Source organism: Ursus americanus, chromosome 8, assembly GCF_024610735.1.
Source record: "Ursus americanus isolate L20-20 chromosome 8, mUrsAme1.1.p, whole genome shotgun sequence".
Lineage (NCBI taxonomy): Eukaryota > Metazoa > Chordata > Mammalia > Carnivora > Ursidae > Ursus > Ursus americanus.
In genome coordinates this window covers 49,384,942-49,399,262 of record NC_142134.1, presented here as the reverse complement: position 1 = coordinate 49,399,262, position 14,321 = coordinate 49,384,942, and the positions used below count along the sequence as shown (strand labels likewise).

At 39.3% G+C, this 14,321-nt stretch overlaps 1 protein-coding gene across 4 annotated transcripts in view; it reads left to right on the top strand.

Annotated features, from left to right (window-relative positions):
• The window catches only part of GRXCR1 (glutaredoxin and cysteine rich domain containing 1), a 296,334-nt gene that overhangs the window by 244,931 nt on the left and 37,082 nt on the right, over positions 1-14,321 (top strand). For 3 of the 4 annotated variants that reach the window (XR_015725511.1, XR_015725509.1, XR_015725510.1), the window contains 2 exons: positions 2,898-3,140; positions 4,929-5,024. Coding sequence is in view for 1 of the 4 variants with exons in the window: in XM_045815995.2 (XP_045671951.1) it covers positions 2,898-3,140 (243 nt within the window). In the remaining 3 variants the exon portion in view is untranslated. The remainder of the gene's footprint in view (positions 1-2,897; positions 3,141-4,928; positions 5,025-14,321) is intronic. The other variant, XM_045815995.2, reaches the window with a different exon arrangement.

Here is a 14,321-nt window from a genome sequence, read left to right as displayed (position 1 = left end):
CCAGATTCCCCAGAGAACTTGTTAAAAATGCAGATTCTGAGTCAGTAGATCTAGGGGAAGCCTGTCATTCTGCATTTCCAACTCGTATCTAACTAGCTCTAGAATTTGGTTGTAGATTGGAATCACCTTAGGAACTTAAAAAAAAAAAATCACAATTCTGAGATTTCATCCCAGTGATTCTGGTTTAATTGTTATATACTTCACCGGGGCTCACGGTATTTTTAAAAACTCCCCAGTTTAGAACCAAAAAACCCCACAAAAAATCCAAAAAAACCTTTGCAGTTTGTTCTAACATCCAACACTTTCGGAGATCCACTGATTCCAGGCAAAGCTCATCCTTAATGGGAGGTAAAGGGATATTTTTGTTGCCCTTTGCATTAAACAGCACCCCACATGGCCACCTGATAGGGGTCCATCTTACTACTCTTTTTAAAATGCCTATCTCTTAGAGACACACAGCAAAGTGGTACCTAGCATTTGTTGTGTGAGCAGAGAGAATCTCATAGGAGTTGATTAACGTGGCAGCGGAATGGTCCAATCTTAAACTTTCCCACCTCTACTCATGGGGGAAACTTATGTCTTATCAAATATTCAAAATAAGCATGTTATTGAAAAAAATGGAACATTTTGATAGAACCAAATGCAGTTCTAGCAGCCTTTACAGCAGAGGAACAAGGCATACCTCCTCACGTAGTAGCATCAGAGAAAAGAGAACTGGTGTGCACTTCCCAAAGCTACAGTATTTGTAGTGAGTTTCTTCTTTCTTTTTTTTTTTTTTTTAAGATTTTGCTTATTTATGTGTCAGAGAGACAGCCAGCGAGAGAGGGAACACAGCAGGGGAGTGGGAGAGGAAGAAGCAGGCTTCCAGCGGAGGAGCCTGATGTGGGACTCGATCCTGGAACGCCGGGATCACGCCCTTAGCCTAAGGCAGATGCTTAAGGACTGCGCTACCCAGGCGCCCCTGTAGTGAGTTTCTTGATTCCCTACTTGCCCATAACCATGAACCCGAAGACAAGCCATAGGCTCTAGGCATTTGGTTTACTTTCTTTGAAGATCAATGCTTTTTAATCTGGAGCATAGTAACAATGCCCCTTTCTTGTCATTAATTCCACTGATTATTTCCAGTGATTTAATTTTGCTTGTGTTTTTAATCTTAAAAATGCCCCAAGGTGGAGTGTGATCTTTGCACTGGTCGCTGAGCACAATACACTAGTTGTTTTCATAGTCTCGGTTACTTAGTCTCCTCAGCAAACCTGTTTGGTAGATCACATTTTATAGATGACAAAATTGAGGCTTACTAGTTCACTCTCTTCCCCCAAACACACAGAGGGCCAGTGGCAGAGTCCAGATATATCTGCCGCTCTCTCTACCCCGGTGTTCATTAACAGCGTGAAGGCCAAATTTGGCCTTCAAACATATTGCTCCACATGGTCTCAATACATTTTTAATGAGGTGTGGCCATTTGGAAAGCAGAAAATTTCAAGCTTATATTTTGAATAATTATGTCTAAAAAAAGTAAAATAAAAACTAAACTAAAAAATAAAATAATCCTGACAATAGTGAGTAACATGCCTGCCAGCCTGAAGCCGAGTGACATTTTCCTCTTTCAGATGACTTTCTACCTCTCACTAATACCTCTTTTACTCCTGGCCTGGCCCAACATTTATGACACCTGTCTGGCCCCTCCAGATCTCTGGGTTTTCAGCTTTGCCTCTGAACTCCATTGAGGGAAGAAATACATTTTATCATCAGGAAAAAAAAAAGACCTCTTTCTTGGTGAGATGGAGACCATTGCATTGCCATCTTTATACCTTAAGACCTTCTTAGGACCCTGTGTAATTGTATCTGATGGGCTGATTTCTTTGAATACAGAGTGGTGGAGCTTAGTATCCTACCTTCTGATTCTAGTATTCAGCTATCTGGAGTGGTTTCCAGTCAAAGTTTTGACTTCAGAAGGGTTTGTAAGTTACGTGGCTGTGTTGCAACAACGTGGCTGTGTTGCCCCATGAAACTCATGTATCCCTTGGACTCATGGTATAGTTGTATTCTGTTTAGTTTTCTTCAAGGAAGACTGTGGTAAGGAAGAAGAGGATCTTCCCCAGTGTTGTCATGGCCCATGTGGTCTGGCCTTGCAGTGCTGGCAGGTTGTCCCGGGAACATAGTCACTGATTTCTGACGTAGCAGGAAATGTAGAAAGTAAGATTCATACACAGGGAGTCTTCTCCTTGGTTTTGAGAGTTGCTTGCCTCTGCTCCAAGGAGTATCTGTTTCCTTGTTTCCTTTCCATGCCTGGCTCTGACCCACTGGCCACTATGGTGTTGGTTTCTCTGCACTCCCTCTGTGTCGTTCGATCTTTGCAGAGCCTTCTTACTGCAGGTTGGAGCCCTGTCCCTCAACAGAGTGCAGACACATATGCCGTGCTACTGAAACCTCAGAACGATCCTGTGACATACATCTTCTTGTTCCCAGGAGATTGTGGCCCAAAGATAAGGAGAAGGATTTTCAAATGGTTAAATACTAACCTTGACTGTTCTGTCACATATTCACTTGGGTTTAAGAGGCCAATCTAGTAATGGAACCGTGTCTATGAAACATGAGAAAGATAATTCAACCATTCCTTATTTTACCACATGGCGTGCCATGTGAGACATCATCGATTTTAAGATATGCCGTTATTTGATATGCCACTGAGAACAGAAAAAACACCGTCAAGTGAATTATGTCATTTAAATGATGTTGATTGCTAACATAAAACATGTCTTAGGATTGACAAATATGGCCTGTTAGCTTTTATTGTGTGTTTTTAATATAGAAGACACTTACTAAAATGTTAAATTGTCGTAATAAGATGTGAGAAAGTAAATGAAAATATTTACACTGCCATGTCCTTCCTTCAGCAACCATCAACTGACCTAGAGTTTGACCGTGTAGTGATTTATACCACTTGCCTTCGTGTGGTGCGGACAACCTTTGAAAGATGTGAACTGGTTAGAAAGATCTTCCAAAACCATCGAGTAAAATTTGAAGAGAAAAACATAGCTCTGAATGGTGACTATGGAAAAGAGTTAGATGAGCGATGCCGACGTGTTTCGGAAGCCCCTTCCCTCCCTGTCGTGTTCATCGATGGCCATTATCTTGGGGTAAGTACTCTGCTAAGGAAAATCTTCTTTTTTTATTGAAGCCAGCCAGTGTTGTTAGAAATCTATAAGCCTACGACAAGGCGACTTGCAACATAACTCCCAGGACATTTGCTATTTTTTTGGAGTTCAGACCAAAGGGACTGAAGCACTTATTTCTCTCCCAAATGATGTGTTGCTAACAGCGTTCATCCCTACAGAAGCATGGTGAGATAAAATCAGCATGAAATTGCCTTTTTTAATAGGAATACATTTTTCACTTGTTCTGTTGACTTGAGTTTTGCATTATGAAGCTTGACGTGTGAGATAAAAACTATTTTTTAGTACACGCAAGAAAAAGGGAATATTTATAAGATACACATTTGTGAATTCTCCTATGCCCCATTATCAAACACGCAGTTTCCTACCTAATGAAACTAAGATGGCAGTCCCAAAACAAAATCAATAAGAAATGGGGCCTGGAGCCAGAATTTTATGTGCTTGTTGTTTAAAATTATTCTGGATTTTGGTAGTTTGGCAGTGTGAGACACAAATGGAGGCTTACAGTAGCAGAGCAGGGAAAACTCCCGAGCAGCAACAAAACATGACTGCCTTGTTTCTCTTTGAAGAATACTGTTAGCGTAATTAACCCCCATTGATCTGTGAACACGCTCAATCGCTAAGAAGCCCAAAAAGAGGGCTCTGGAGAGTGCACTTTAGAAAGGGTAAGAACAAAGAGCCAAGGAGGCCAGCGGTTGAGGGGGTGGGACTGACTCCCCCAGATCACTTATCAGACAACAAAGAGCTGCCTTCAAATGGCGGATGGATATTTGGATCTTGGCTTTGTCTCGCATTTGGTCTTAACCTTCAGCTTTCAGAGATGGTTAGAAAAAATCCAGAGCACGAAATGTTCATGTTTTGTTACAGAGAAACTGTTTTAATATCCTGCCTAGAGCCATCGCTGCTGGAGGCCGTCTGTCATCTTACGGAAAGATAAATGCAGAGAAGCCATGATTCACTAGCTATGCTTTCTAGAAGCAGTCTTACTTTTAACTTGAGTTGGACGCAGACTACATTCTGAAGCGGAGGGATTTTGATTTGAAGCATTGAGCCTCTTTCATTACATTTCCACATGTACCCTGAGGTCCCAGAATGCTACAACAATGGCAGTGATAATAATGATAAATTAATAATAATAGTAGTAATAATGTTACTATACTGTGCTCTCAGCTTTACACATTCATCTCATCGAGTCTCCAGGGCAGCCTTAGAGAACACCTCTCTGCTCTACTGGTTGAGAGGCAAGACAGCCTTGTTTCAAATTCCTGCTCTGATAGTTCTATGTGATTCTGGGTAATTTATGACTCACTCTCTGCCTTGGTTTTCTCATTTGTAAAAGGAGCATGGTAATAGAACTTTTCTCACAGACTGATTGTGAGGATTTTACCATAAATAAGATGTAGAAGGGCTTGATTCCTGTGCCTGGAACAAGGTATGTTTTTAATAAATAGTAAAACTATTATCCTTGTTTTGCCAAAGAGAACATTAATTACTTTGCTCCAAGTCACATAGCTGGCCAAGTGACAGGGCCAGGACTCAAAGTTAGGTCTGTCCGACTCCCCAAACCCCTGCTTTTTGGCACGTCACCTCAAAGAAAGCGATCTTTGATACTTTGTTTGCTGATACGGTCTTCACACCGAGGACATGGTTTGGCACAAAGTGCTCAGAAACGTACGTTGAATGGGTGTATGACTGAAGCTGTACTGTTCTCTCACATTCTTTCCTTCTCTCCCTACGACATTCTTCCACCAGGAAAGGATCTGATAAACTCACCCACGCCGGGGAGAAAATCACTGATCAGGGTTGCGGTCATTTGCCTTTTAACCCTGGAAAAACTCTTCTGATGATGTAAGATATTTCCCATTGTGGAATTTTAATTTCTGTGAAACTGTCCAATTAAATTTAGTGGGTGACTGCCTCCTTTACACCGGTGTGATATGGTTGGCCTCACCTGAAACACCTGCTTTTGACCATACTTATCTTCTTCCTCCTTCTGAGGCAATCTAACAGGCAGTGGTGCTATTTTTCTTTCCATTTCATGGATAGAGGCAGAGGGCAACAGACAAAGGAGGTGGGGAGCCAATTCTTTCTCACCTGCTTTTTCTCCGTGATGACTTCATTAGCATACAGTAGCCTATAGAAGGAAAGATCACGCAGGTGTACCTTGTTTCTTCTGCAATTTGAAGCTAATGCCCCAATCTGGAAAGAGACCGGAGACAGAGATTTTCTTTTCCTCTTTCTTTTTTCTTATAAAAGGAGAGTTACTTCGAAATCTACAATTCAAAATGGAGGTAAACACTCCAGAAAACAACTTCTACAACAGTTTCTTCTCCTACTACAAAAATGCCTTTATTTAAATTCCAGTGCACTGTTGTAAATGGAATACATTGCTGGAATCATAGAGCCTTTTCCCTGCAGTATTCATCCATCTGAAATGGAAGGATGCCCTCTGCTGGGTTTTGGCTCATGGTGAAGCATAATTTTTAGGGATGAAAAGAAGCTGATGTTGGTAATTTCCTTAACATCTGTGATGTTTTAAACAGTCACATGAAACCATTTGATTTAGTTTAAATTTAGATGACTGAGAAAAATCAAGATGTATGCAATCATCTGTGCAATACAACTTTTTTTAAGGAGGGAGAGAGAGAACTAGAGAGGGCCAGAGAACGAGGTAGATAGAAAATAGGGACAGAAATAGGCCTATGGAGGCAGTGAGATGGGATGGGGACAGCATGAGACCATTCTGCAGCTCCCTTATTTTGCTGCCATTATTGCCACCAGACCCAGGGATGGGTGGTACCAAAGGAATTCAGTTATCTTCACTGAGGGGAAGATCACAGAGTTCAATGGGCAAGACAAGAAGAACTGACAAGAATCCTGAGCTCTTTTTTTCCTGACGACTCTTGTTCCCAGCCAAACTTCTGTGTAAAGATGGAAGCAGTGAAATAGTCAAGGGAAAGAAATTACTTTAGAAAGCAAATGTCCACTGCCCTGGGGATGCTCCACCAGGGGAGGGAGGGTCAAGGAGTTGGGGGCTGAGGGGGTGGAGGGTGGGGAAGCAAGTTCAGCTTGAAGCTTGCTTAAAGCCATTGTCCTATTCTTTGGCATCAGGAGATCCTTACACAAAAGGATTGCGTTCCAGTAGTTTTGACATAAATTATCTTAGAAATTCTAGTAGGAAATAGAAGTACTGTCTCGATTCTAGACCAACCGTAAAACTTTACAGTAGAAATCCATAAAACCCACATTGGAACTGAGCTATAAAACCCAGAATGAATCAGAGTGGGTGCTCTGGTCACGGAGAGGAATAGCAGGGCTGTGGATCTGGACAGGTGTTTTGCACTAGCTCGTGTTGAGCTGACTGCTTGATAATTCTGTATCCATTGAAAATACTGATTTTTTTTTTCAGTTTAAGAATGAAGGAATTGTTATTGAGCACAGGTAGTTTATACACTAGAAATATAGACTCTAGGCATGTTTTAGGGACAACTTGCAAAACTTCTCTGCAGAAGTGGGCCACCAAGGAAGCCTGTGCCATGATCTGGAAGTGGTTGGCTCTAGAAATGCTGTCTTTGGTCCTCTCCAGCAAAACAGATGATTTGTTCTCTGCTCCTTTTTCTACATGATTCTGTTCCTAAGTGAAGTCTTGAGGGAGTGTATCTGTGGTTACTGGATCAGGCACATATGAAAACAATGTGGGAAAATGGGAAATGTGTTTCTTAGCTTTCTAGCCTCTACAGTATAGGTGATTGGATTGGTTACTGAGTGAGCCAAACCACAGTATCTGCCAGATATGCTGTTTTCATTTATTTTGTTTTGTTTTAATCAGATTATTGAGGTACAATCTACATATAATAAACTGTATCCATTTAACTGATAACTTGATGGGTTTTGGCAGTGCACTCATGAATCTATCAACACTTCTGAGATCAGAGCATTTTAATAACACGCCGAATATTCCTCATATCATTTGGCAATCTTCCTCCAACCCCAGTCCCCTGGTGACCATTGATCTTTCTGTCAATATACTTTTCTATTCTAATGTCTTTGTCTGGGTTTGGTGTCAGGGTAATGATGACCTCATCACATGAGTTTGGAAGTGCTCTACCTGTAATTTCAATTTCTCATTCTTTTTATTGCTTGGTGTAGAGCATTAAATCATTTGACATCATTTTCCTTTTATGTGAAGGACTTCTTATATGCTACAATTGGAGTGTAGGTCTGCTGTAGATGAATTCTTTCAGCATTTTTAAGTCTGAAAAGTTTTTATCTCACCTTTGTCTTTTGCAAGATATTTTTGCTGGGTATAGAATTTTAGGTTAAAAAGGTTTGCTTTTTTTTTTTCCTTTCAGTACGTAAGAGACATTGCTCCTCTGTCTTGCCATTTGCATTACTTCTGGTATGCTGCCATAGAGTTCTTCCAGTTCTAATCCCACCCAACTTCCATTTGCATTTTATGGTTCACCTTTTGTTGCAAAGTAGGCTGGGAATTTCAGTCTTCCAGAGGGACACATTGATATGTTGAAAAAAAAATCAGATTTTTTTTTTAAGAAGAAAAGAGGAATCATGGATATCAAGTAGGTAGCTGGTGTCTGCCACACCAAGCAAAACTCGTTTTGAGTAGTTGACTAGAATAAACTCCTCTGTGCTTTGTGTTTTACACTAATTCTTTTCTTAAACCAGACAAATCCTTAGTATTTATTCTATTAATGAGGGCTGCAAAGATGGTGGGAGGACTAGTGGGGAATCTTTGGTAAATTTGGTTTCTTTATGGGAATGTGTTATGATATGAAATAATAACTAGTGTTATAAACCATCAATGTAATCAATGTAAAGTTAAATATTTTGTCAGGTTTTGAGACCATTCTGTTTTAAACCTCTTATAAATATTTACCATATACATATGAGAAATGTTTTTTTTTTTAAGATCTTATTTATTTGAGAGCGAGAGAGAGAGAGAGCATGCATAGAGAGAGAGGGAGAGGGAGAAGCAGACTCCCTGCTGGGCAGGAAGCCTGATGCTGGGCTCAATTCCAGGACCCCCAGACAATGACCTGAGCTGAAGGCGGATGCTTAACTGACTGAGCCACTCAGGTGCCCCAAGAAGTGTTTTTAAATGTTGGGGTCATATTTTTCTTTGAAAATCTGATGAAAGTTATAGACCTTCTCATTATACATGTATATAATCTTCTTTACAATATCAGGGCTTTCTGAGAATTTATCCCTAGGTGCCTAACTTTTCATTAAAAGGAGTGCTTTGGAGATGGTGCCTACTGGAGTGCACTCCACTTCTTAGTTGTCTTTGAAGTTTTATTTAGTAATGTGACCCACTTCATCACAAGTAAGTACAATCATAGCTCATTTTGATATTTTAGTATTTATGGGATCGACGAATTTAGATCTTTATCTCTTCTTCCTCTTCTTCTTCTTCTTCTTCTTCTTCTTCTTCTTCTTCTTCTTCTTCTTCTTCTTCTTCTTCGGAAGTCATCTTTATCCCTTTGTGGTCATTTCCTTGATCATTAGCAACTTCATCGGAGGTCTAGACGGAATGAGAATCTCCTGAACATTCAAATCTACCCCTATTATCTTGGATCTTATTTGTAATAAGCACAGTAAATATTTAATCTTCAAGCCTCTTTTACTCCAGTACAGCCCAGGGCATTATTGGAGAAAATCTCAAAGTCATAGGAAAGAAGTCTCCAACAAAGTTGTATTATCAGCATTATCTAGGCTGATTATCTAATATTCTTATTAATATCTTGTTAATTTTTTATTGCAATCCACATAACCAACTGCTCCAATGCTTTCTAATTTCACCAAACAGAGGTCCCATTGCCATCCCCTGCTTCCTCTTTATCAAATCCATTATTATCTTTCTTTTTTTCCAACTTCAAGATTATTTGTAGCTCCAGTCTTGTAGGGTGTTTTAATTTTTTGCAGATATTTTACTTCAACATTAAAAAAAATCATACAATGATTCCTTATTATTAGTTACTCAATTCAGTTCTCTGGTTTTGATTAGTGACCCCACAATTTTCCCAGTTGCTGAGACTCAAAATCTCAGTTTTCTTTTACTCCACTGTCTTTGTCTTATTCATATCTGGTCTCTTGCCAAGATTTACATCGTATCCTATGGGATCTTAATTTTCACATTTTGGGAGCTCCTCCTGGAAAATAGGAGTAGCAAAGTAAAGTGGAAGCAGACAGCTGGAGTAAGTTCTTTTTCTTGCTGGTATGAGTATTGGTCAAGTTATTTACTCTCTTTAAGATGAAAATAGTAGGGGTGTCTGGCTGGCTCAGATGGTTAAGCATCTGCCTTTGGTTCAGGTCATGATCTTCGGGTCCTGGGATCACGCCCCAGGTTGGGCTCCCTGCTCATTGGGGAGTCTAATTCTCTCTCTCCCACTGCTTCTCCCCTTCACTCATGCTCTTTCTCTCTCTCTCTAATGAATAAATAAAGTCTTTTAAAAATTTTGTAAGATGAAAATGATACAATACCTACAGCATTAGGTATTTTGAGAATTAAATGAGATGAAGCATAAAAACTCACAGTACCTGGAACATACTGTACTTTAAGTAACCCTTTGCTAATATTAATAAGGCAAAAACTTTAGAGAAAGCTTATATTTAAGGTGTATAGGTGGGAAGAGATGGAGAGAATGAAAAGAATTAAGATAGGGCTGAATCAGTAAATCATGAAAGGAGAAAAAGTGAAGTATCATTCTGAGTCTGTCCTCAAACATCAACGTCCAAATAGTCTGATTCATGAGGGCAGGATGCTGTCCAGCATCTGTGCTTCTGGATAGTGTTTTTAATATGAAGCAGGTATTAAGGCCAAATGCCGTTCAGTTTCATGTGAGCTATTAAAAATATTCCATCTCCATTCATGACACTTTTCCATGAATATTAAACATAATTATTTAAATAATGTTATATTTGTTCATTTTAATACCAGGTAAGTTATTAATATTTTTACTAACAATGCTATCTACAACATATTAGGGAGATTTTTTTTACTATATGAGGTTTGAAAATTATTAGCAACATACCTATTTTCTCAAGATGAAACATAAGAGTTATATATAAGAAGCTCTACACATTAATTATTATTTCCTTACAATACGACACTGATTTTCTCTTTCTTTTTAATGATAAGCCCGATTTTACCTTTATTCAACTTAGAAAGCATTTTGTTATGTGAAAATGCCAAAAAGTGACATCTGATTTATTCGTTATTATTAGAGCAGAGCTAATCCATTTAAATACGTGTGCCCAAGTAAGAGGGAGAGGGGTGAAGGAATTCATTTCTTATATTCCCCTGTTAGCACCTTTCCTCTCTCATATCCTCTCAGATCAAGACCAAATTGGGATAACAGTGGGGCAACGATCGAGATGAGGTTGCAGAAGACTTACTTTATTAGAGTTTGTAAAGACAAATATAGACAGATGCATATAGAAGTGTCATGCAGAAGCATAGAAACTTGGATTTAGCAGGAACCTTAGATGTCAACTTGTCTAGTGTTTCTCTCAGTGCAAGAATTTTTTCTACTACATCCATGAGCAAAGATGAACAACCTTTGAACACATCCAGTGACAACAAGCTCACCATGGTTCAAGGCAACAGGCAACCAATTTTATTGTAGTATCCCTTTAAGTATTAGAAAGTTCTGCCTCTAACTTTCTTCACTTGTTGGTCTGAGTTCTTCTATCTAGAGCAATGCAAATTCAAACAGTTCCCTCATCCATAACTACAAATTCATGTACAAAATTTTGGCAAGTTTTCTCTATGGTTCCCTCTTACCCTTATCTCCTGGTTCTCCGAACGTGCATATCCTAGTATTCTCCTTAGGACACAGTCTAGTCTTTAAGTGCAGCACCCAAAACTAGAGCCCGTCTTCTAGATGATTATCTCTGTGAACATTCTCTCTATCGCTCTGTTAATGGAGCTTACATTTAGTTTAAGCATCTATGTCATACAATTGATCATATTGAGTCTGAGCTAGGTAAAATACTTGTGTAACTTTCGTGTGAACTATTTCTCAAGATAAACTTCTTATACCCTTGGTTTTTAGATCTGTTTTCCTGGGTATCAAGATCCCTTTCCCATGGATGTGTGGTTACTAGACAATAATTAAGAACAAGGAAATAACATTTTTCTGTGAAATATAATCCATTATGTTTGATGACTATCATTTTCTTTCTACAAGCAGTTCAGTCTGGTGCTAGTATCATTCCTTAAGTCAGGAAGCAAAGAATTTATCAAGTGACTCAAAATTCCATCTCCAGAGAAAAGTGGTCATGGACTTGAACAAACCATAGTCAAAGTTTGGGCTCTATGATGGAAATAGCTGTATCAGTTAGCTTTTGCTACATAACAAACCACCTCAAAACTGAGTGGCTTAAAACAATTATTGTATAGACTGTGAGTTGGCTGGGCTTGGCTACTGGTTGTGGTCTACTTGTGGGTTGGCTAGAGCGTGGTCTCCAATGGTCTCATTTACATGGAAATTGCTTCCTCGGATTTCCCCCTCTTTAGTAGCCTACCTGGAACTTGTTACGTGGTGAAAGAGGGCAAGCCCTGATGCTCAAGCCCATTTAAAACCTCTGCTTTAGTGATGGTTAATGACTAGAGCAGGTCAGAGGGTCAGGCTCTGATACAAGATGGAGAAAACAGACTCTGCCTATGGCTTGGGGGATCACCAATGTCATGTGGTAGAGTGCTGTGCACACAAGAAGGCATGAACCATTGGTGGCAGTTACTGCAACAAAGGGTAGAACTTTGACATCATCAATCCTGGCTTTTTGCTGGAGTCAGGTGTGCTCGCTGACATTTTCACGCTGGAGGATCGCTTACTTTTGATTTGCCAAAGTCAGTTAATCATGCTTTAACATTGCATGTGCTCATGAAATTAGTTTGTGGAACAGTTTGGCATTCAAAGCACAGCTGTGTGGAACTAAAGTCAAAGCACAATCGTCTTCAGATTTCCACAGTCACACACCATCACCTGATGCCTACCGTGGCCCTGTAGCATCCCCACTAACATCTTGTGATGTACTTGGTCCATTGACCAAATCTTCATCTTCAGCTTTGCTGATTTGTTTGGCTCTCACCTTATTCTTGCAGAGGAAATGCAGAAGTACTATGATTACAATGTTTTCATCTCATATTTTGGGTGCTACACTTAAATCAATGACATAAAGAGTCACAGAGCAGTAAGTACCTTGAAACTTGTTTATGCGCTATCAACTTTCACTCCAAAAACTTAGAGTCAGTTAAAGAGAGAGCTTTTGAGGCATGCAGGCATTGAGTATTCCTAAATTATAGGCCTAAGGAATGGCTTCACCCATATATATAGTCTTTCCTTTATATCTATCTATCTATCTATCTATCTATCTATCTATCTATCTTGGCTTTGTCACTTCACAAATTCAATGCATTGTCCCACTTGACCAAGACTTTGCCACCTTTCATTTTGCCTGCTGTAATTCTCTGTATGGCAAGATACTTACAAAGTTTCATTGATTAGTGAGTTGCATAATATATCAAAACCTGAGTCTTGAATATGGTGCTATGGACCTAGGCACTGTGGAAGTATAAAATAGTTGTGTCTATTTGTGACTTGGCCACAAGGTAATAGAGGACACAGAGCATGCCACCTTATAAAGGGCTCTAAGAGCCAATTTGCCTGTATCTCAATTTAGATGTAAATTGCTAACTATTCCCAATCTGACTGAAAAGAAAATATATTTGTACATAATCAGTGCTTTCTTATTTGGATTTAAAGACATAATGTAAGCATTTAAGATCTTTTTTGTAATCTTAGAAAATGCAAGAAAATAATGTACCATTCTATGAGTAGGTGAACGTTAATTGAAATTGTAGTGAGTTCTATTTCTAATAGAACTTGAAATCAGTATTTCAATAAAGAAAAGCTTTAGTTGGTAATGAACTGTATTTCTGTTCTTGTGAGCATACAGATTTAGTGTTCCTCAACCACCAGAGGGCTCTCAAAATATAAGAAAATACATTGAATATATAGTAGAATAAATGAGCTCAGTTGAAGTTAAGTGTCTTAAATATACGGATAATAGACAAAGCTTCGAATCCAGATTTCCTTTCAGGAAAAGAAAAAAAAAATCAGCAGGAACAATTTTAAACTGACTATTCAAAAACTTAAAACGAATGTAATAAATACTTTATACTTTGGGGGCCTAACCCTAAATCAAACATTTATACCATTCATTTATATTTTGAATGGAAAAAAAATAAAAGTAAAGGGCATGTATTTTCTCTGAGAGTTTCTGGCCCTTAGGATCTATTTTTCTATAAACATCTAGTTTGTTACCACGATATTACATATGACTGCAACCGAGCAAACATCTCACACAGGGATTTGACAAAGTAAATAGCTCCTGTGCCAAGGAGGCGGGCTTCCTTATGCTCAGGTAGGATGATGATACATTGTGTCGTGTTGTGCTTTGTTTTTAACCACTCCTTGCACTCCCAGCTTGGTTGAACTCAGCCCAAGATGCTTCTCTCTCCAAAAACAAACATTAAGCTAAAGACTTGACCATATGTTTGGTCCTGGTGGTGTTTATTCTCTGGATGAGATTCAAAGAATCAATAGAATGAGTAAAATGAAGCAAAGTACCTGTCTAACAACAAGCCCTGAAATGCTGAGGCAAAAGCTGCTCCCTGGGCTTCCTGTTTGGGTGTAGTGCAGTCCATTTTGCGGGAAATCAGTAAGGCTCAGTGGCCTCAGGAGCCAGTGCTCATCCATTGACTGTGGGTTTCAGCTACTCTCTCTGACATCTATGGCCTATTTGAGAATCTGAGAGGTGCATCAGAATTAGTGATTATCAACGTGTTCTCTCTGGTGCCCCAGAGCTTCCTTCAACCCTTCCTTAAGGGGCACCTGATGGGTCGTGTAAGTGGGAAGGATTTCAAGCTCTCCTTGGAATACCAAACTACACCCTCCAGTCCACACATTTTATGGTTTTCTACCTGGTTCTGTTTATGGTATTCTACCTGGTTTCTGTTGAAAGATTTGAAATAAACGAAAAGGTTCAGTTGAGGAACTTGGGAAAACACAGAAACAAAAGTCTAAAGTTCCCTTCAGGGATTTTGTGTTATTTGGATTTTTC